We start from the raw sequence: 19,587 nt of genomic DNA on the forward strand, positions 1-19,587 counted from the left end.
TTTCTGTGAGCCACGCCGAGTCCCCTCTGGGGGAGATGGTGGCAGGATACAAATGTTGTTGTTGTTGTTGTTGTTGTCCCTTTGTCTGCATGTCCCTCTGTTGTGAATGTCCATGCCAGCTGATCCCTGGGGGCCCCTCCCTTTCCGAGCGCCCTTCCTTCCTTCCTTCTCTTGGTCTGTTGACCTCCCTTCCCCAGTCCCTTGCTCTCTCTCTCTCTCTCTCTCTCTCTCTCTCTCTCCGCAGTCTTGAGGTGGAGGTGAAGGGGAGGCCTGCGGGGCCTGAGGGGAGGCCTTCTGGGAGTTGGAGTCCAAAACCCCGCCCCGGAGGGAGGCCCGGAGCTTGCCCAGGCCTGGCTGAGAGAGAGAGAGAGAGAGAGAGAGAGAGAGAGAGAGAGAGAGAGAGAGAGCGGTGGTGGCCTGTGTTCCCAGGGAGAGAACGAGAGAGGAAGGCCCGCCTGGGAGTGGGCCAGGCCCGGGCCCTCCTCGGCCTCCCCTCCCTCCCTCCCTCCCTCCCTCCCTCCCTCCCTTGGGCCTTGGCTCCTCTTGGGCCCTCGGGAGGAGGCCTGGCAACGAGACTCACCAGGACTGACGAGGCGGAGGACGAGGCCGCAGGCTCGGGCTCGGAGAGAAGGAAGGAAGGAAGGAAGGAAGGAAGAAGGCAGGCCCCGCCCCTCCCCGCCCCTCCCCCCTCGCTCCCGGCTCAGGCCTCGGCCTTCCCAACGGTCACTCAGCCCGTCATATGACCCGCGGGCGGGAAGGCCAGGGCGAGGCTGCCCGGAGACTGGTGACGCGGAGAGACCAGGCCGATCCCCATTGGCCCATTTCTGGAAGGACCCTTCACGGCCCAAGGGCGAGGGGAGGGTCGGGGGCGTTCCTGCCCGGAGACCGATGACGCGCGAGAGGAAGGCGGGTTCCCATTGGCGGACCGTGAAGCGAAGGGGGGAAGGCGGGGGGGGGGGGGAGAAGCGCCTAGTTCCCTCAGGCGAAGCCCCGCCTTCCACCCTTTCCTGTGAGCGCCCTTCGAGGAAGAGGGAGGAGGAGGAGGAGGAGGAGGAGGAGGCCTTTCGGGAGAGAGAGAGAGAGAGAGAGAGAGGAGCAGGTCAGGGGCAGCTGGGTGAGGGTTCGGGGTCCCTGCTGACGGGCCTCCCTTCCCCGTCCGGCCTTGGCCTGTCTGTCTGTCTGTCCCGGGGAGGCTGCGGCCTGCTCGGCCCTCCAGGCCCTCTGCGCATGCGCCTTCCAAAACGGGGCAGCCAGGTTGCTGACACCCCCCCCCCCCCTCCACTGACTGACAGCCTGTCACTGGGCACAAGTCAAAGGGCTGGTGATGGCCTTTCAAGCCCTGGATGGTTCAGGTCCAGACTGTTTGGCTGATCCCATCTCATGGGCTACGCTTTTGGGATGTTGTGTTTTAGAGGCACTGATGTATTAATTCCTTGGGATTGGAATGCATTTGATTGTATATTGTTGGGATTGGTCCCCAGAGAAACCACCCCAAGTCCCCTCGCAGAGATGGCGCGGGATACAAAAATAAAGTTGTTGTTATTATTATTATTTGAAACATAACAAGATGAGTCCACAGCAGACACTCTGCTGGCTGTCTTGGATCACACCTCGGACACTTCCCCAATGTCTAGGACTGTGTGATGTATCGGCGAGTAATGCGTGCCTCTCCCAAGAAGGTGGCCTTCTGCAGCTGGCAGAGGGTAATTTTGTCAGCGCCGATTGTGTTTAAGTGCAGGCCAAGGTTTTTAGCCACTGCACCCACTGGGACCACCTTGACTGGCTTGTGCCAGAGTCCTTGTAATTCGATCTTTAAATTATCATGTCAGCTTTTCTAGTTGTTTCTCCTCAATCCTGCTGTCACCTGGGATGACAATATTGACAGTCCATACTTTTTTTTAACACGATCGTGAGGTCAGGGGTCTTGTGCTCCAAAACCCTGTCTGTCTGAATTCGGAAGTCCCAGAGTAGCTTGACATGTTCATTCTCTGTAACATTTTCGGGCTTGTGATTCCACCAGTTCTTTGTTGCAGGCAGATGGTATTTGTGGCACAAGTTCCAATTAATCATCTGAGCAACGGTGTTCTGCCTCTGCTTGTAGTCTGTCTGTGCAATCTTTCTGCAGCAGCTGAGGGTGTGATCTATTGTTTCATCTGTTTATTATTATTATTATTATTATTATTATTATGATGGAGCTCCTGATCTGCTGAACTGCTGTTGTTGCTGCTTTGCCCTTTTTGACGGCTTTGTCCTTTTTTGGAAATGGCAACAGACCCATAACCCGGACCCTTCCCTCGGCAGAGAGGGCCGTCCTGCGGAAAGAAGGGCGTCTGCAGGGAGGGATTGGCGGAGGCCGTGCAGAAGAAGCTCCAGGCCGAAGTGGAGAAGGAACAGCAGGTGCCAAAAGGTGAGGCGGACTTGGGAGTAGTTTGTGTATCTTTAGCTGAGAGGGAAAGAAAGGCCGAGGGGACAGGAGAGCCAATATGGGGAAGGATGTCCCACTGAGGAGAAAAGGGCAAGTTTTTCCTGCTACTCTGGAGACTAAAATGGAAAGCAGTTGATTCACATTGTGGGAAAGAAGCTTCCAACTAAACATTGGGAAGCATTTCTGGATGGCAAGAGCAGTTCAGCCGTGGAAGCCTGGTCCCTTCTCAGGAGCCTCCCTTCCCAAGCCCTGGCCTTCCACTTCTGGGGACTCCATGTCCCAGAATCCCTGATCTTGGGCCAAGGCAGCTGAGGCTTCTGGGTGCTAAAGTCCAAGAAATCCCAGAGGAATAGAGTTTGGGAATCCCTGCTCAAGAGAGTGGAGGGAATAATGATAATAATAGTAATAGTAATAACTTTATTTCTAACCCTCCCTCTCTCCCCAAAGGGAATGGCTCTCTTGGACTACAACGCCCAGAAACCCTCCTGGCATGAGGGTTGGAGGAACCTGGGAGTTGTATCCCAAGACAAATATCTCCCAAGTCCTTGAGGAGGAGGCGGGGGAGGGGGAGGCGGCAGCCTTGGCCTAGGACTGAGACACGAGGAATCCCCGAAGCCAGAGGGTTGGGAGAGACCCCAAGGGCCACCCAGCCCCACCACCTTCTGCCAGGCAGGGAAACACAATCCAAATCCTCCCCCAAAGACTCTAAAATCAATGTGTTGTCAAAGGCTTTCATGGCCGGGATCACAGGGTTGTTGTATGTCTTTCGGGCTGTGTGGCCATGTTCCAGAAGCATTCTCTCCTGACGTTTCGCCCACATCTATGGCAGGCATCCTCAGAGGTTAAAATCAGTAAATAAAAATCAACACTCAAAAAATGAGAATTGCAGGCATGAAACAATGGGTCAGCTAACACCTCCCAACAAAGGATTCCCCCAGGCAGAAAGCAGGCAGGCTTTGAAAATGAAATTCAGTGTCAATCAAGGTGGCCAGCTGCAACATTCATACTTGCCTCAGGCAGACAAGAGTTCTTTCTCCCACCCTTGTCATTATACAGATATATAAACCCCACGTGCCTAGTTTCCAACAGACCTCCATTATGAAAACGGGTGCCTTTTGGGAGATTGGAATGGAGTGATTTCACCAAAGAAAGACAAACTCTCGGGGAGGGGGATGCAAAGAATATACTGTATATACGCAAGTATAAGCCTCTCCTCCTTTCCCGTGCAGCGCACGCCTTCCTCTCCTCGGCACTCGTCTTTCCCACTTTTCTTTATTCGTATACACACTGCATTTCCCCCAAAATGTATAGTTAAAATAAACTATGGTGATTATTGGAAGAATATATAAGCACATTTACATTGAAGAAGCTTAGAATAATAATTTAATCACAGTTGGAAAGTCTTAAATTGCAGTTGTATGTAAATATTCAAAAACATTTAACCTTCTGATGCCTCCATTAATCTAACTTTATTGCTATCTATTTTTATTTTGAAATGTACCAGTACCTGCTGCATTTCCCACCCCGTCTTATACTTGAGTCAATAGTTTTTCCCAGTTTTTTGTGTTAAATTAGGTGCCTCGGCTTTTACTCGAGTATATACAGTACACAATTTTCAGAAAGACAAAATACTTTCTCTAGAATGGAAAAGATATGGATATCTGCCAAACTCAAAACCTGTTCAAAAGACAGAACTCCTACCCAAAACTATCTCAGATCATAATCCAGTGACTCTAGTAATTAAAAAGAAAGTAAAAAATGGCCCTTCCCCATTTCGGCACATGTTGCACTTTGCCTGGGTTCTATGAATTAGTCTCCAGTGTTAATATTGTATGTTTTATGTTGATTTAACGATTGTTTTTACTGTAATTGATGTTTTTATTGGATAACTGTTTTATTGCTGTGTTTTGATATTTGATTGTTTTATCGGGCAAGGCCCCATGTAAGCCGCCCCGAGTCCCTTCGGGGAGATGGGGCGGGTATAAAAATAAAGTTATTATTATTATTATTATTATTATTAAAAACACTTAGATGGCAGCTGAATGAATCACTACTGCAAAAGGAGGACGTAATTGAGAATTTGAAAGAAAAACTGAAAGAATATTTGGAACTTAATTTAAATCAAGTTACAGATATTCAAACAGTATGGGATGCCAGTACAGCTTATCATAGAATCATAGAATCATAGAATAGTAGAGTTGGAAGAGACCTCAAGGGCCATCTAGTCCAACCCCCCGCTAAGAAGCAGGAAATCGCATTCAAAGCACCCCCGACAGATGGCCATCCAGCCTCTGCTTAAAAGCCTCCAAAGAAGGAGCCTCCACCACGGCCCGGGGGAGAGAGTTCCACTGCCGAACAGCCCTCACAGTGAGGAAGTTCTTCCTGATGTTCAGGTGGAATCTCCTTTCCTGTAGTTTGAAGCCATTGTTCCGTGTCCTAGTCTGCAGGGCAGCAGAAAATAAGCTTGCTCCCTCCTCCCTATGACTTCCCCTCACATATTTGTACATGGCTATCATGTCTCCTCTCAGCCTTCTCTTCTGCAGGCTAAACATGCCCAGCTCTTTAAGCCTCTCCTCATAGGGCTTGTTCTCCAGACCCTTAATCATTTTAGTTGCCCTCCTCTGGACGCTTTCCAGCTTGTCAGCATCTCCCTTCATCTGCGGTGCCCAAAACTGGACACAGTATTCCAGGTGTGGTCTGACCAAGGCAGAATAGAGGGGGAGCATGACTTCCCTGGATCTAGACGTTATTCCCCTATTGATGCAGGCCAAAATCCCATTGGCTTTTTTAGCTGCCGCATCACATTGTAGGCTCATGTTTAACTTGTTGTCCACGAGGACTCCAAGATCTTTTTCGCACACACTGCTGTCAAGCCAGGCGTCCCCCATTCTGTATCTTTGATTTCCATTTTTTCTGCCGAAGTGAAGTATCTTGCATTTGTCCCTGTTGAACTTCATTTTGTTAGTTTCGGCCCATCTCTCTAGTCTGTCAAGATCGTTTTGAATTCTGCTCCTGTCTTCTGGAGTGTTAGCTATCCCTCCGAGTTTGGTGTCATCTGCAAACTTGATGATCGTGCCTTCTAACCCTTCGTCTAAGTCGTTAATAAAGATGTTGAACAGAACCGGGCCCAGGACGGAGCCCTGCGGCACTCCACTTGTCACTTCTTTCCATGATGAAGACGACGCATTGGTGAGCACCCTTTGGGTTCGTTCGCTTAGCCAATTACAGATCCACCTAACCGTAGTTTTGTCTAGCCCACATTTTACTAGTTTCCTTGCCAGAAGGTCGTGGGGGACCTTGTCGAAGGCCTTACTGAAATCTAGATATGCTACATCCACGGCATTCCCTGTATCGACCCAACTCGTAACTCTATCGAAAAAAGAGATCAGATTAGTCTGGCATGACTTGTTTTTGGTAAATCCGTGTTGACTATTAGCAATGACCGCATTTGTTTCTAAGTGTTTGCAGACCACTTCCTTAATGATCTTTTCCAGAATCTTGCCTGGTATTGATGTGAGGCTGACCGGACGGTAATTGTTTGGGTCGTTCTTTTTTCCCTTCTTGAAGATAGGGACCACATTCGCCCTCCTCCAATCTGCTGGGACTTCTCCTGTTCTCCAAGAACTCTCGAAGATGATTGCCAGTGGTTCTGAAATAACTTCCGCTAGTTCCTTCAATACTCTTGGATGTAGCTGATCTGGCCCTGGGGACTTGAATTCGTTTAGAGTGGCCAGGTGTTCCTGGACAACTTGTTTCCCTATTTGGGGTTGGATTTCCCCCAATCCTTCGTCCATTCCATGTTGCTGAGGTTGAAGATGGCTTTCTTTTTGTGAGAAGACCGAGGCAAAGAAGGCATTAAGCAGTTCTGCCTTTTCCCTATCCCCTGTCACCATCACCCCATCTACTCCTTGCAGTGGCCCTATCGCCTCCTTTTTCTTCCTTTTTCTACCAACATAAGCAAAAAAACCTTTTTTGTTGTTTTTTATGTCCCTGGCAAGCCTGAGCTCATTTTGCGCTTTAGCCTTGCCAACCTTTTCCCTACAGGAGTTGGCTATACGTTTGAATTCTTCTTTGGTGATTTCTCCCCTTTTCCACTTCTTGTGCATGTCACTTTTGAGCTTTAGCTCAGTTAGAAGTTCTTTGGACATCCATTCTGGCTTCTTTGCACTTGTCTTATTTTTCTTCTTTGTTGGCACTGTTTGCATTTGCGCCTTGAGTATTTCACTTTTGAAAAACTCCCATCCATCCTTAACTCCCTTGTTTTTTAATATCGGCGTCCATGGAATGCCGCTCAGTAATTCCTTCATTTTTTGGAAGTCAGCTCTCTTAAAGTCCAGAATGCGTGTTTGACTTGTCTTAGTTTCAGCATTCCTTTGTATTGCAAACTGCAGGAGCACATGGTCACTTGCCCCTAAGGATCCAACCACTTCAACTGTATTGATCAGGTCTTCCACATTTGTTAAGATTAGATCAAGAGTTGCTGATCCCCTTGTTGCCTCTTCTATCTTCTGGACCATAAAATTATCTGCAAGGCAAGTGAGGAATTTGTTGGACTTTGTACTCTTGGCTGAGTTTGTTTTCCAGCAGATATCGGGATAATTGAAATCGCCCATGACTACTATATCTCTTCTTTGTGCCTGTTTGGTCAGCTGTTGACCGAAGGCTTCATCAAGTCCTTCATCCTGACTCGGAGGTCTGTAGTAGACACCCACGACAAGATCTTTTTGAGTCCCGGTTCCCTTGATTCTTATCCAGATGCTTTCAAGCTGGTTTCCCGGATTACAGTCTTGCATTTCTTCTGCAACGTAACTGTTTTTGACATATAAAGCTACTCCCCCTCCTCTCCCCTTTGTTCTATTTCTGTGAAAGAGGTTATAGCCCTCAATGGTTAAATTCCAGTGATGGGAGTCATCCCACCAGGTTTCAGTGATGCCTATGACATCGTATGTGTGGTGCTGTGCTAGGAGTTGGAGTTCGTCTTGCTTATTTCCCATGCTCTGAGCATTAGTGTAAAGACATGTAAGCCCCTGTGACCTCCCCTCGAACTGTTTATTTGGGATTATTGTGCTCTCTGTACTTGGTCCTTGCTGTGTTTATGCAGCCCTCCGTTTAGCCTTACGGCGGTTCCCTGTGGTCGTGGGTAATATAGTGTTCGCCAGGCTGTTGTTCCCCTCCCCCAGTGGATTTAGTTTAAAGTGCGCCTGATGAGGTTATATTAGAGGATACTTTATAAAATGCAACACTGAAATGAGAAAGAATAGACAGAAATATTTTCAGATAATTTCAGATGATATTAAAAAAAGAAGAGGAGTTAAAGAAAAATCCTTTGAATTCAAACATTCTAACTCAGATAAAACTCCTACAAAAGCAATTATTGTGTTACTAGTTAATGAATTGGAAACTAAAATAAAGAATGCAAAAAAAATATTTTGAATCAGCTAACAAACCAAGGAAATAGTTAGCATATACGTTGAGGAAAGAAAGCCCAAAAATGTAATTGTCAATTCTTTATTTATGTATTTATTTATTTATGACATTTTTACCCCGCCTTTCTCTACCCTGAAGGGGACTTACTGTTAAGATACAACATGAGGATAAAATATTAATAGATGATATCAATATTCAACAGGCTTTAAAACATTATTACATTAATTTATATAAGGCTGACCACATATCTCTACAAGACATTGAGAATAATTTAATTCAGCGAAAGACGCCAAAAATAAATGTTCACAGTTCACAGCCTGTTATGCCTTCAGCTTTGCTGCATTGTTGGATTTTAATCGGTAGGGTTGGATTTTATTTTGTGCAGAGTATCTTTGCACACCGTCCCCTTTGGACCTGAGGAGGGATAGTTTGTTGTTAGGCAAGTGTTAAAGCATTTCTCACCAGGCAATGGGCTCACCCTCTTCCCCTGGGTTTGTTACAGCACGAGACCTGTTTTTCATGTTCCATGAGATCTTTCTCTGTTCAACTCCTGAAGAGATTTTCCCCTCATTTGTCTGCAGGTAACTTCTGAAAAAGCTCTGCAAAGAATACGTTGTGAGAGCTTTGCCCAAGGAGTGCTCTAAGTCTAAAGGGACTTCAAAATACACAGCAATGACAACAAGAAAAAATAAGTAGTAAAAATATATTTCAAGCTACAAACCTATGCAGTTAAGAGGAGGAAATAAGATTGTGCTGAAAAAAGAGAGGCTTGGGAAAGCGAGCAGAAGGCTACAGCAATACAAAGACTGTGCTGCTCAGGAGGTTATATCTGTGAACCCCTGGCATAATATTTGAATTATAAATATAAAAGAATGGCAAGTCCTCTACCTCCCTATCCTAGATCACACACAGGGGAGAAGTTACATCAGTGTCTGGAATGTGGGAAACAATTTGATTGGAAAAATTCTCTTACTGTACATGAACGGACCCACACAGGGGAGAAGCCATATGAATGTGTGGAATGTGGAAAGAGCTTCAGTCAGAGTGACAAATTACGTTCCCATCAAAGGACCCACACAGGGGAGAAACCCTATAAATGCATAGAATGTGGAGAAAGCTTCAGTCGGAGTGACAGTCTACGTTCCCATCAAAGGAAGCACACAGGGGAGAAGCCACATAAATGCGTAGAATGCGGAAAGAGCTTCAGTCACAGTGGCAATCTACGTTCCCATCAAAGGACCCACACAGGGGAGAAGCCATATAAATGCATAGAATGTGGAAAGAGCTTCAGTCAGAGTGACAAGCTACGTTCCCATCAAAGGACCCACACAGGGGAGAAACCCTATAAATGCATAGAATGTGGAGAGAGCTTCAGTCGGAGTGACAGTCTACGTTCCCATCAAAGGACCCACACAGGGGAGAAGCCATATAAATGCATAGAATGTGGAAAGAGTTTCAGTCAGAGTGGCAGTCTATGTTCCCATCAAAGGACCCACACAGAGGAGAAGTCACCTTAATGCACGGAATAGGAACAGAGCTTTAGAAAAAGTTCAGCATACAGTAGACATCACAGAACTCATGTACCTCTAGAGGAGACGGGCCTTTGAGTTTCCGAATCTATAAAAACACATTGGAAGGAAAGAGGAAGGCCAGCACCTTGCTCTCTCTCCACCATGAATCGGAGTTTGTGTGGCCTTGGTTGACGGCTACTGGGAGCAGGTGTCACTCAGAATGGCAGCAAGCTTGGAAGGGGTTCACCTAACCTCCTCCGCAAAGAGACCCATCACAGGCTTCTAGGATGATGTGTGAAGGTTTGCTGAAATGAGCAGCAGCAGAGATCTCTGGATTAAAGGGTTCTGAAAAAGAATAGCTCTTTGGTTGCAGATAACGTCGTATCTTCATACTCCTGCCTTATTTCTTGGCTCTTCTGCATTCAATGGCATCAATTGTTTCCCATGCATGTGTACTGTATGTACTGTGATCTGTCCTGAGTCCCTTGGTTGAAATTTTGGGTGCTAGCCCTGTACTTTTAACCCTTTTCTGGACTTTGTTGTATCCTGAATCATTGACTCTAAATTCTGGACTGACGTCTAGGTTTCGTATATGGACTTGGACTTTGTTTGTATCCCTGACTTTCTGGCTTGACTTTGGGACTCTAAATTCGGTTTGTACTCTTGATTTCTTGGTTGTTTTATCAACTCAGCTGAATGAACTCCTGGCATGTGACTGTTGGGACTGTGACCTTGGTTCTTGTTAATTTTCACTCCTGACCTGTATCTGCAGTACTCAACTTGTCTGCAATAATTGGACTCTTGACCTGCACTTGTATTCATTGTTCCTTCAACGGTGTTGCTCCAATTATTTTAGCTCAGTGGCTCCCAACCTTTTTTTAACTAGGGATCATTTGACAAGGGACCACTCTCCAAAATTAGTACCAGAAGGGTTATAAATCAGTTTTTGGTCAACTTTAGATTTGGTTTGGTTATTTGGAGTGATGATTCAGAAAATTGCATTGGATAGACCACGTCAGCTCTCATTCCTGATATGCCATCCAGTGAGTCGTCATCTGCTCGCCCACAGAAAACCATATTTAATAATCCTCGGGACTATCAGAGGGTTTCGCGAGACCAGTCACTCTCATTGTAATGGTGTAGTAACTGTGAGGCTGTGAACCCTATTTTAGTTCTTGCGGACCACTGGTGGTCCATGGACCCCAGGTTGGGAACCACTGTTTTAGCTGGACTGAAGACTTTAGTTTTCCTATAAAATAATATGGTCTTGGCTTGTCTTGTGTTTGTTTAATAAACCTCAGACTTTATACCGAGAGAGCCCTGGAACATGAGACCATCAGCCTTGCTTTGTGTGTACTTATCCCTGTGTAGAGTGAAACCCTTTCTGGATATGAGACTGTTCAATCCCCACCTTTGGCAAAGGGTCCATTAGGACACACAGTATCCCTCCCCAACTGCAGAGAATGGAAGACAAAAAATGACTACAACGACTGATGAAGATTCATGAATCCGTTGAGATGGACATATTAACTACATTGATGAAGTATAGAACCGCATTGAAAGGAAATAAGAGTAAATAGAGATACAAATCATATAGTGAGTGAGTTTTGTAAATTAGCGTTTGATGTCAGTTAGTTTTGTTCTTATTGTCCAAGGTGTGTGTCCTTGTTCCCTTTATATTTGTTAAATAGTCTTTTTTTAAAAAAATGTACCAAAATTATTATTTGTATAAAATATTGTTTTTAAATACCAAAATTGTAATTTGTGTAAACATGCTTTGATTTGTTTTTCTTCTTTAGTCTTTGAATAAATATTGTTTTTTAAAAACGAGTGTGATACAGCAGCTTTGAAAAGCCAGCGTGATTTTAGGCTGTACCAACGGGAGGGTGATGTCTAGATCTGGGTAAGTTTTAGTCAACTCTCTTCTACGCTTTGATCAGACCTGACCTGGAATAACCTTGTGTCCAGTTCTGGGCAGCACAATTCAAGCAAGATTTTGAGATGCTAGAATGTCTCCAGAGAAGGGCTCTAGGGAATGGCCGAGGGTGATGGGTGTGTTTAGTTCGGAAGGGGAAAAAGGCCAAGGGGACAAGAGAGCCAATATTTGGAAGGATGTCCCTTTGAAAAGAAATTGGCAAGTTTTTCCTGCTTCTCTGGAGACTAAAATACAAAGCAACTGATTCACATTGCCTCACTTGCGTTGCAGACAATTTTATGGTCCAGAAGGTGGAAGAGGCAACAAGGGGATCAGCTACTCTTGATCTAATCTTAACAAATGTGGAAGACCTGATCAATACAGTCGAAGTGGTTGGATCCTTAGGGGCAAGTGACCATGTGCTCCTGCAGTTTGCCATACAAAGGAAGGCTGAAACTAAGACAAGTCAAACACGCATTCTGGACTTTAAGAGAGCTGACTTCCAAAAAATGAAGGAATTACTGAGCGGCATTCCATGGACGCCAATATTAAAAGACAAGGGAGTTAAGGATGGATGAGAGTTTTTAAAAAGTGAAATACTCAAGGCGCAAATGCAAACAGTGCCAACAAAGAAAAAAATAAAACAAATGCGAAGAAGCCAGAATGGATGTCCAAAGAACTTCTAACCGGGCTAAGACTCAAAAGAGACATGCACAAGAAGTGGAAAAGGGGAGAAATCACCAAAGAAGAATTCAAACGTATAGCCAACTCCTGTAGGGAAAAGGTTCGCAAGGCTAAAGCGCAAAATGAGCTCAGACTTGCCAGGGACATAAAAAACAACAAAAAAAAGGCTTTTTTGCTTACGTTGGTAGAAAAAGGAAGAACAAGGAGGCAGTAGGGCCACTGTGAGGAGAAGATGGGGTGATGGTGAAAGGGGACAGGGAAAAGGCAGAACTGCTTAATGCCTTCTTTGCCTCAGTCTTCTCACAAAAAGAAAGCCATCTTCAACCTCAGCAACATGGAATGGACGAAGGATTGGGGGAAATCCAACCCCAAATAGGGAAACAAGTTGTCCAGGAACACTTGGCCTCTCTAAACGAATTCAAGTCCCCAGGGCCAGATCAGCTACACCCAAGAGTACTGAAGGAACTAGCGGAAGTTATTTCAGAACCACTGGCAATTATCTTTGAGAGTTCTTGGAGAACGGGAGAAGTCCCAGCAGATTGGAGGAGGGCGAATGTGATCCCTGTCTTCAAGAAGGGAAAAAAGAACAACCCAAACAATTACCGACCGGTCAGCCTCACGTTGATACCAGGGAAGATCCTGGAAAAGATCGCTAAGGAAGTGGTCTGTGAACATTTAGAAACAAATGCTGTCATTGCTAATAGTCAACACGGATTTATCAAAAACAAATCATGCCAGACTAATCTGATCTCTTTTTTCGATAGAGTTACAAGCTGGAATGCCATGGATGTAGCCTACCTGGATTTCAGTAAGGCCTTCGACAAGGTCCCCCATGACCTTCTGGCAAACAAGCTACAGTAGAGTCTCACTTATCCAACATAAACGGGCTGGCAGAACGTTGGATAAGCGAATATGTTGGATAATAAGGAGGGATTAAGGAAAAGCCTATTACACATCAAATTAGGTTATGATTTTACAAATTAAGCACCAAAACATCATGTTATACAACAAATTTGACAGAAAAAGTAATTCAATACGCAGTAATGCTATATAGTAATTACTGTATTTATGAATTTAGCACCAAAATATCATGATACATTGAAAACATTGACTACAAAAATGCGTTGGATAATCCAGAAGGTTGGATAAGCGAGTGTTGGATAAGTGAGACTCTACAGTAGTAAAATGTGGGCTAGACAAAACTACGGTTAGGTCGATCTGTAATTGGCTAAGCGAACGAACCCAAAGGGTGCTCACCAATGCGTCGTCTTCATCATGGAAAGAAGTGACAAGTGGAGTGCCGCAGGGCTCTGTCCTAGGCCCGGTTCTGTTTAACATCTTTATTAACAACTTAGACGAAGGGTTAGAAGGCACGATCATCAAGTCTGCAGACGACACCAAACTGGGAGGAATAGCCAACACTCCAGAAGACAGGAGCAGAATTCAAAACAATCTTAACAGATTAGAGAGATGGCCCAAAACTAACAAAATGAAGTTCAACAGGGACAAATGCAAGATACTCCACTTAGGCAGAAAAAATGGAATGCATAGATACAGAATGGGGGACGCCTGGCTCGATAGCAGTACGTGTGAAAAAGACCGTGGAGTCCTCGTGGACAACAAGTTAAACATGAGCCAACAATGTGATGTGGCAGCTAAAAAAGCCAATGGGATTCTGGCCTGCATCAATAGGGGAATAGCGTCTAGATCCAGGGAAGTCCTGCTCCCCTCTCTTCTGCCTTGGTCAGACCACACCTGGAATCACACTGTGTCCAATTCTGGGCACTGCAATTGAAGGGAGATGTTGACAAGCTGGAAAGCGTCCAGAGGAGGGCAACTAAAATGATTAAGGGTCTGGAGAACAAGCCCTATGAGGAGCGGCTTAAAGAGCTATGTAAGTTTAGCCTGCAGAAGAGAAGGCTAAGAGGAGACATGATAGCCATGTACCAATATGTGAGGGGAAGTCATTGGGAGGAGGGAGCAAGATTGCTTTCTGCTGCCCTGCAGACTAGGACGCAGAACAATGGCTTCAAACTGCAGGAAAGGAGATTTCACCTGAACATCAGGAGCTGTGGAACTCTCTGCCCCAGAGTGTGGGGGAGGCTCCTTTGGAGGCTTTTAAGCAGAGGCTGGATGGCCATCTGTTGGGGGTGCTTTGAATGTCATTTTCCTGCTTCTTGGCAGAATGGGGTTGGACTGGACTTCCATTTCTATGATTCTATGATTCTATGAGGGTGAACTACAGTTCCCAAAATCATGGGTCAGTTCCCTCCACCCAAACCCAATCAGTATTCAAAGTTGGCCATGCTGGGTATGTGTGCCAGGTTTGGTCTAGAACGGTCATTGGTTGGGTTCACAGTGCTCTCTGGATGCAGGGTGAACTACAACTCCCACCCTGGTGCCAGGTTAGGTCCAGATCTGTTACTGGTGGGATTCAGAGTGCTCCCTAGATGAGGGGTGAACTACAACTTCTACCATGATGTATCATCCCCCCCCCCCTAAAATCCCTCCATTACATTCTGTTGGGCATGTGGGGTCTGTGTGCCATGTTTGGTCCAGATCTGTCGGTGGGGTCACAGAACCCCCACTGAGAGAGCACTGTGGGTGAACCATAACTCCCAACCTCTAAGGCCAGTCCCCTCCACACCCACTGGTATTCCAGATTAGGCATGTCAGGTCGGTGTGCCAAGACCTGTTGTATGGAGTCAGCTGATCAGTTCTGGTCTGTTTAGGAAAGGGTTATGGAAGAGGCAGTGGGTGGGATCGTGCACATTCCACAGCAATGGAAAGAGTAAGAAACACTGAGGTGTCTGTGGTGGAGGGAACAGATAAAATCTAGGGTGAAATTGTCCCCATAGAAAAGCATTCCCTTGGATGGTGGGCAGAATGGTGTTTGTGGAGGACGTGGTTCACGGCACTCTCTCTAGCCTGCAATGCCATGAGAGGGAGGGAGGTTGTGGGTGTGCGTGAAAATGGGAACCTGTCTGTGGAAGTGGGAGACATACACATAGAACCGCTCTGAGTCCCCCTGCGGAGATAGATGTGGTATAAAAACAAAGTTTTAATGTATTATTATTTCATAATTTCACTTTTATTATGGATATAGAAGAAGAAGAAGAAGACATAGGTATAGAGACTAGCTTAGGTACCTGGCGATGCCTGGATTAGGACATTTGTGGTGCTACTTATTAGAAAAAGCCTGCCTTTCCTTTCCTTTTCTATGTATGCTCCAGATGGGAAATTCATGATATGGGTGAACTACAATTCCCAAAATTGGGGGTCAGTCCTCCCCAAAGCCTGCCAGTTTTCAAAGATAGTCACGTTGGGCCTGTGCACCAATTTTGGTCTGGATCCATCGCCGGCTGGGTTCAGTAATCTCTGGATGTGAGTGAACTACAAATCCCGGATTCCTAGGTCAATCACCCCAAACTGCCATCAGTATTTAAAGTTGGATATGTTGGGTCTGTGTGCCATCGTAGGCTGGGTTCACAGTGGTTTTTGGATGTAGAGAACTACAACTCCCCAAATCAAGGTCAATTCCCCCCAAAACCCCTGTCCAGTTTGTTGGTAATTAATGTCGCACTGCAGACACTGTTGCGATGACTTCTGCACCTTCCGTCATGGGGTGGAATGTGGAACTGATAATAATAACAACAACAACAACCATAACTTCATTCTTCTTTCCCGCCACCATCTCCCTGAAGGGACTTGGAGCAACTTACAGACGGCACAAAGTGCCTAAAAAGTAAACACCATATAAAATGCAACTAAATAAAACACATGTACATATAAAAACATCAACTCGGACTCAATCAAGCTGTGATTCTCTGCCCGTGGTGGTACATTACTGGCATTATGGCCAGGCTGTAAACATTGGAGTAAAAAGCTTGGAGACCCAGTGGTGCCCAGGTGAGTTGAAAAAAGCATTTGTTGGCTGGGTTATTTGTCGACTGGGTTCAAGGCTCTCTGGCTAAGGGTGAACTACAACTCCCATATGCAAATGGCAGTCACCCCAAACCCTGCCAGTATTCAGTCGGCCATGTTGGGTTTGTGGGCCATGTTTGGTCGAGAACTGTAGTCGGGTGGGTTTGGTGCTCTCTGGATGGGCATGAACCATGACTCCCATATTGCAAAGTCAATCGCCCCAAACCCTGCCAGTATTGGGTCTGTGTGTCAGTTTTGGTTCAGGTCCAGTGTCGGCTGAGTTCAGTGCTCTCTGGATAAGGGTAAATTGTAACTCCCCAAATCAAGGTCTATTCCCACAAACCCCTGCAGTATGTTCAGTTGGTCTTGGGGGTTCTGTGTGCCACGTTGGTTCCAGGTCCATCATTGGTGGAGCTCAGAGTGCTCTTAGATTGCAGGTGGACTATACATCCCAGTCCCTACAAGTCCTATAAATGATGCTGAATTCTCCCAAAACCTCTCTCTAATATGTTCAGTTGCTGATCAATTCCTGTTTGCTGTGTGAGAAAAGAGTAGGAAAAGAGTTTGCTGTGGAAAATAGTAGGAAAGGGTTATGGGAGAGGCAGTGGGCGGGGTCATGCAAATTCCACATCAATGGAGAGAGTCAGAAACACTGGTGTGTCTGGTGGAAGAAAAACAGAAGATCTAGGAGGAAATTGTCCCCTTATGAAAGCCTTCCCTTGGGTGGTGGGCAGGATGGTGTTTGTGGAGGACATTGGCAGGGCGCTTGGGCATTTTCACGGCGCTCGCTATAACCTACAGTGTCATTGGAGGGAGGGCCACTGGTTTTTCCTGCATAGTGGGAGCTATAGCTATTTGTGGAAGTGGGAGCCTGTCTGTGTAAATTGACACCCCTGCCACATACACACACATACAGATTTTCACTTTTATCATGTGTATAGATAATAATAAGTTTGTTCTTATATCCCGCCACCATCTCCCCGAAGGGACTCGGGATGACTTACGTGGGGACTATGCCCAGCAAAAACAGAATAAAATATAGCACAATTAATATACAATTGCATTTCAATCATTAAAACAATAAAACCAAAAAACAAGTATTGTAACAACATAAGAAGAACAACCACCATCAACCAGTAGCCGAGAACAGTGGGCATGTTCAGATCGAAGAGGGCGGGCAAGGGCTAGCGCAGGAACAGTTGCAAGGGCAGGGCGGGTAATACAGCGCTGCAAGTCCGGGCGATGAGTGAGGGTGAGGCATCTATTTAGTTTTCTCTTCATTTTTTTCCTCCTTGTAATTGTGCCTTCAGTACTTCACTTCTAAGGAAACACATTCTATCTTGTCTGTTTCAACAGATATTTGACAATTAACCAAAGACATCCCGGCAGGCCCCGTCCTCTGCTCCCAGGAATCCTTCTGCTCACCTGACTCAGTCCCACTCCATCGCAAAGGGGGAGAAACGGCTGAGGATTCGGCAACAGCATCATTCCAGACCCTGGAGAGAGAGCAAGGGGTGGAAAGCTGGTCACAGAAACAGGCCTCAGAGGTGACCATTGCAGTCCTATAAAGAGACCGATGAGGAAACGGCCCTAAGAACACAGGCGCATTCAACAGCCCAAGAAGACGTACAATGTGAGGGTTTAGGACTTTATCTCGCAAGCCCTGCTGTGAATATGTTGGAATGAAACTAGCACTGGGCTTGGTGTTTCAATTGACTAAAGTGATTCTTTGCTGTCTGTTTGTCTTCCAGCTCAGTTTCAGGGCTCAGCTCAGCTTAGGGTCCCACCTGGGAAGACACTGAAGGGCTGCATTTTCAGTCCTATTGCAAGAAAGAAAACTGCAAATCAAACTGAAATCACACTGTTAGCAACCCAATGCCTACATATAACAACAACAACAAGTCCAACAATAATTTTATTTATTTATCATCCCCCTGAAGCAGAAACCCACAAAACTCCCAGAAGAGTCCCTTCTCACCCTGCAAGGCGGCAGCCCCGTCTCCTTCCCGCTTCAGCTCCTTCTGCCTGAGACTCTGGGTGGTGTCTGGTGGAGATTCCTCTGGTGCAGGGACTTCCATGGAGTTATTATTAGGGGCCTGGAAGAGCACAGAGTGTTCCAGAAGGAGTTTGGGAAAAGTTCAGAAATATCACAGACCTATAGACCTTTTTGGAAAGAATAACTCTGAGATGGCAACCTAGTTTGGAACCAATGCCCCCTCCCCCTCCCATCATTGTCTATGTTCTATCTTGAGCAGAGCATCAACCAAGCTGAGGGTAGAGATGGAGGGGCAGAGCAGGTGGGGAAAGAGGCCGAGGGAGCAGGGCCTTGCTTATCCCCCACATCGGTCCCATCTTGGAAGAAAGGCAGGATGTACGTTCAACCTGTCCATCAGTCCCCAGGTTAGTGTAACCCAGAGGGAATGCTCTCACCTGTCCTTCCTGCTCCTTGTCCTCGGCCCGACTCAGGAGGAAGCCTTCCGCCAGGGCCACCGCCTGGGAACAGGTCTCTGCCCCACACTCTCGGACCCAGCTCCCCATCTCTGGGGGCAGGATGCTCAGGAACTGCTCCAGGGTCACCAGGTCCAGCACCTCGGCCTTGGTGTGCTGCTCTGGCTTCAGCCACTGGCGGCACAGATCGTGGAGACGACTGCAAACCCCTCTGGGTCCTTCACCCTCTTGGTAGGAGGACTGCCTGAAGCGCTGGCGCTGTGTGTCCGAGCTGTCAAGGTCCACACTCAGGGACTCATGTCTGGTTCTTTCCCAGGATTCCCCACTGCCCCCAGGTCCTGCTTCAGGCCCACGTGAGTTGGGTCTCTCCATGTTGGAACCACTCTGGTGAAGAACCCAACCGTATCCAAGATGTTTTTCCTCCTCTTCTTTCTTTCAAGGGAAAGAAATCCCTCCACAGGCTCTACTCCGAGATTCTCGGCCAAAAATCACATTTCCTCTGTGAAAGAAAGGCAGAAAGGTTGTGGGACCAGGCTTTTGAGCAATAGTAGCAGCAGAAATGACAACTATATGATCCAAGGTATAATGACAGACCCGGTTTGGACTTGAAAGGTGCCTTGAATGTTTACAGTAGAGTCTCACTTATCCAACATAAACAGGCCGGCAGAACGTTGGATAAGTAAATATGTTGGATAATAAGGAGGGATTAAGGAAAAGCCTATTAAACATCAAATTAGGTTATGATTTTACAAATTAAGCTCCAAAACATCCTGTTATACAACAAATTTGACAGAAAAAGTAGTTCAGTACGAAATAATGCTATGTAGCAATTACTGTATTTACGAATTTAGCACCAAAATATCATGATTTATTGAAAACATTGACTACAAAAATGTGTTGGATAATCCAGAACGTTGGATAAGCGAGTGTTGCATAAGTGAGGCTCTACTGTATTTATATGTATATTTATGAAAGTTTGAATGTAATTTAATTTAAATGGAATTTTGAAATGTGATTGTATTCTTTGATATATTTATTTATTTATTTACAACATTTATACCCCGCCCTTCTCACCCGAGGGGACTCAGGGCGGCTTATATGTTTTATATTGTAAGCCACCCTGAGTCCCCTTGATGGGTGAGAAGGACGGGGTAGAAATGTTGCAATAGATAAATAAATAAACAAAAAGAAGAATCAACAATGACATGTTTCCATTATAATCGACTCCAACAGAGACTTCGTCTAGACACAAG

The 19,587-nt window shown here is 46.0% G+C and overlaps 2 protein-coding genes across 7 annotated transcripts in view; one reads left to right on the plus strand and one right to left on the minus strand.

Annotated features, from left to right (window-relative positions):
• The window catches only part of LOC134296825 (zinc finger protein 239-like), a 143,874-nt gene that overhangs the window by 108,340 nt on the left and 15,947 nt on the right, over nucleotides 1-19,587 (plus strand). For 3 of the 5 annotated variants that reach the window (XM_062972689.1, XM_062972693.1, XM_062972698.1), the window contains exon 3: nucleotides 2,273-2,407. Coding sequence is in view for 2 of the 5 variants with exons in the window: in XM_062972698.1 (XP_062828768.1) it covers nucleotides 2,273-2,407 (135 nt within the window). In the remaining 3 variants the exon portion in view is untranslated. Of the gene's footprint in view, nucleotides 1-716; nucleotides 1,100-2,272; nucleotides 2,408-8,433; nucleotides 11,191-19,587 lie in introns of those variants that run through there. The other 2 variants (XM_062972697.1, XM_062972692.1) reach the window with 2 other exon arrangements.
• Nucleotides 17,016-18,928, minus strand: LOC103281991 (zinc finger protein 24). Of its 2 annotated transcripts, none has more exons than XM_062972868.1 (3): nucleotides 18,317-18,928; nucleotides 17,312-17,982; nucleotides 17,016-17,206 (listed from the first exon to the last, which is right to left on the minus strand). In XM_062972868.1, the coding sequence occupies exons 1-2, from the start codon at nucleotides 18,704-18,706 to the stop codon at nucleotides 17,806-17,808; spliced, it is 567 nt and encodes a 188-aa protein (XP_062828938.1). In that variant the 5' UTR covers nucleotides 18,707-18,928; the 3' UTR covers nucleotides 17,016-17,206; nucleotides 17,312-17,805. The 2 variants fall into 2 exon arrangements, with proteins under 2 accessions (XP_062828938.1, XP_062828936.1); XM_062972866.1 differs by having other exon boundaries at nucleotides 17,016-17,230.

The sequence above is a fragment of the Anolis carolinensis genome, chromosome 2 (assembly GCF_035594765.1).
Source record: "Anolis carolinensis isolate JA03-04 chromosome 2, rAnoCar3.1.pri, whole genome shotgun sequence".
Lineage (NCBI taxonomy): Eukaryota > Metazoa > Chordata > Lepidosauria > Squamata > Dactyloidae > Anolis > Anolis carolinensis.

Excerpts from the sequence above, each read along its gene's own strand:
- LOC103281991 (XM_062972868.1), bottom strand. The coding sequence starts at position 18,706 with ATGGAGAGACCCAACTCACGTGGGCCTGAAGCAGGACCTGGGGGCAGT. Across the intron at positions 17,983-18,316 it reads ACAAGGAGCAGGAAGGACAG|GCCCCTAATAATAACTCCAT; the intron begins GTGAGAGCATTC and ends GTGCTCTTCCAG.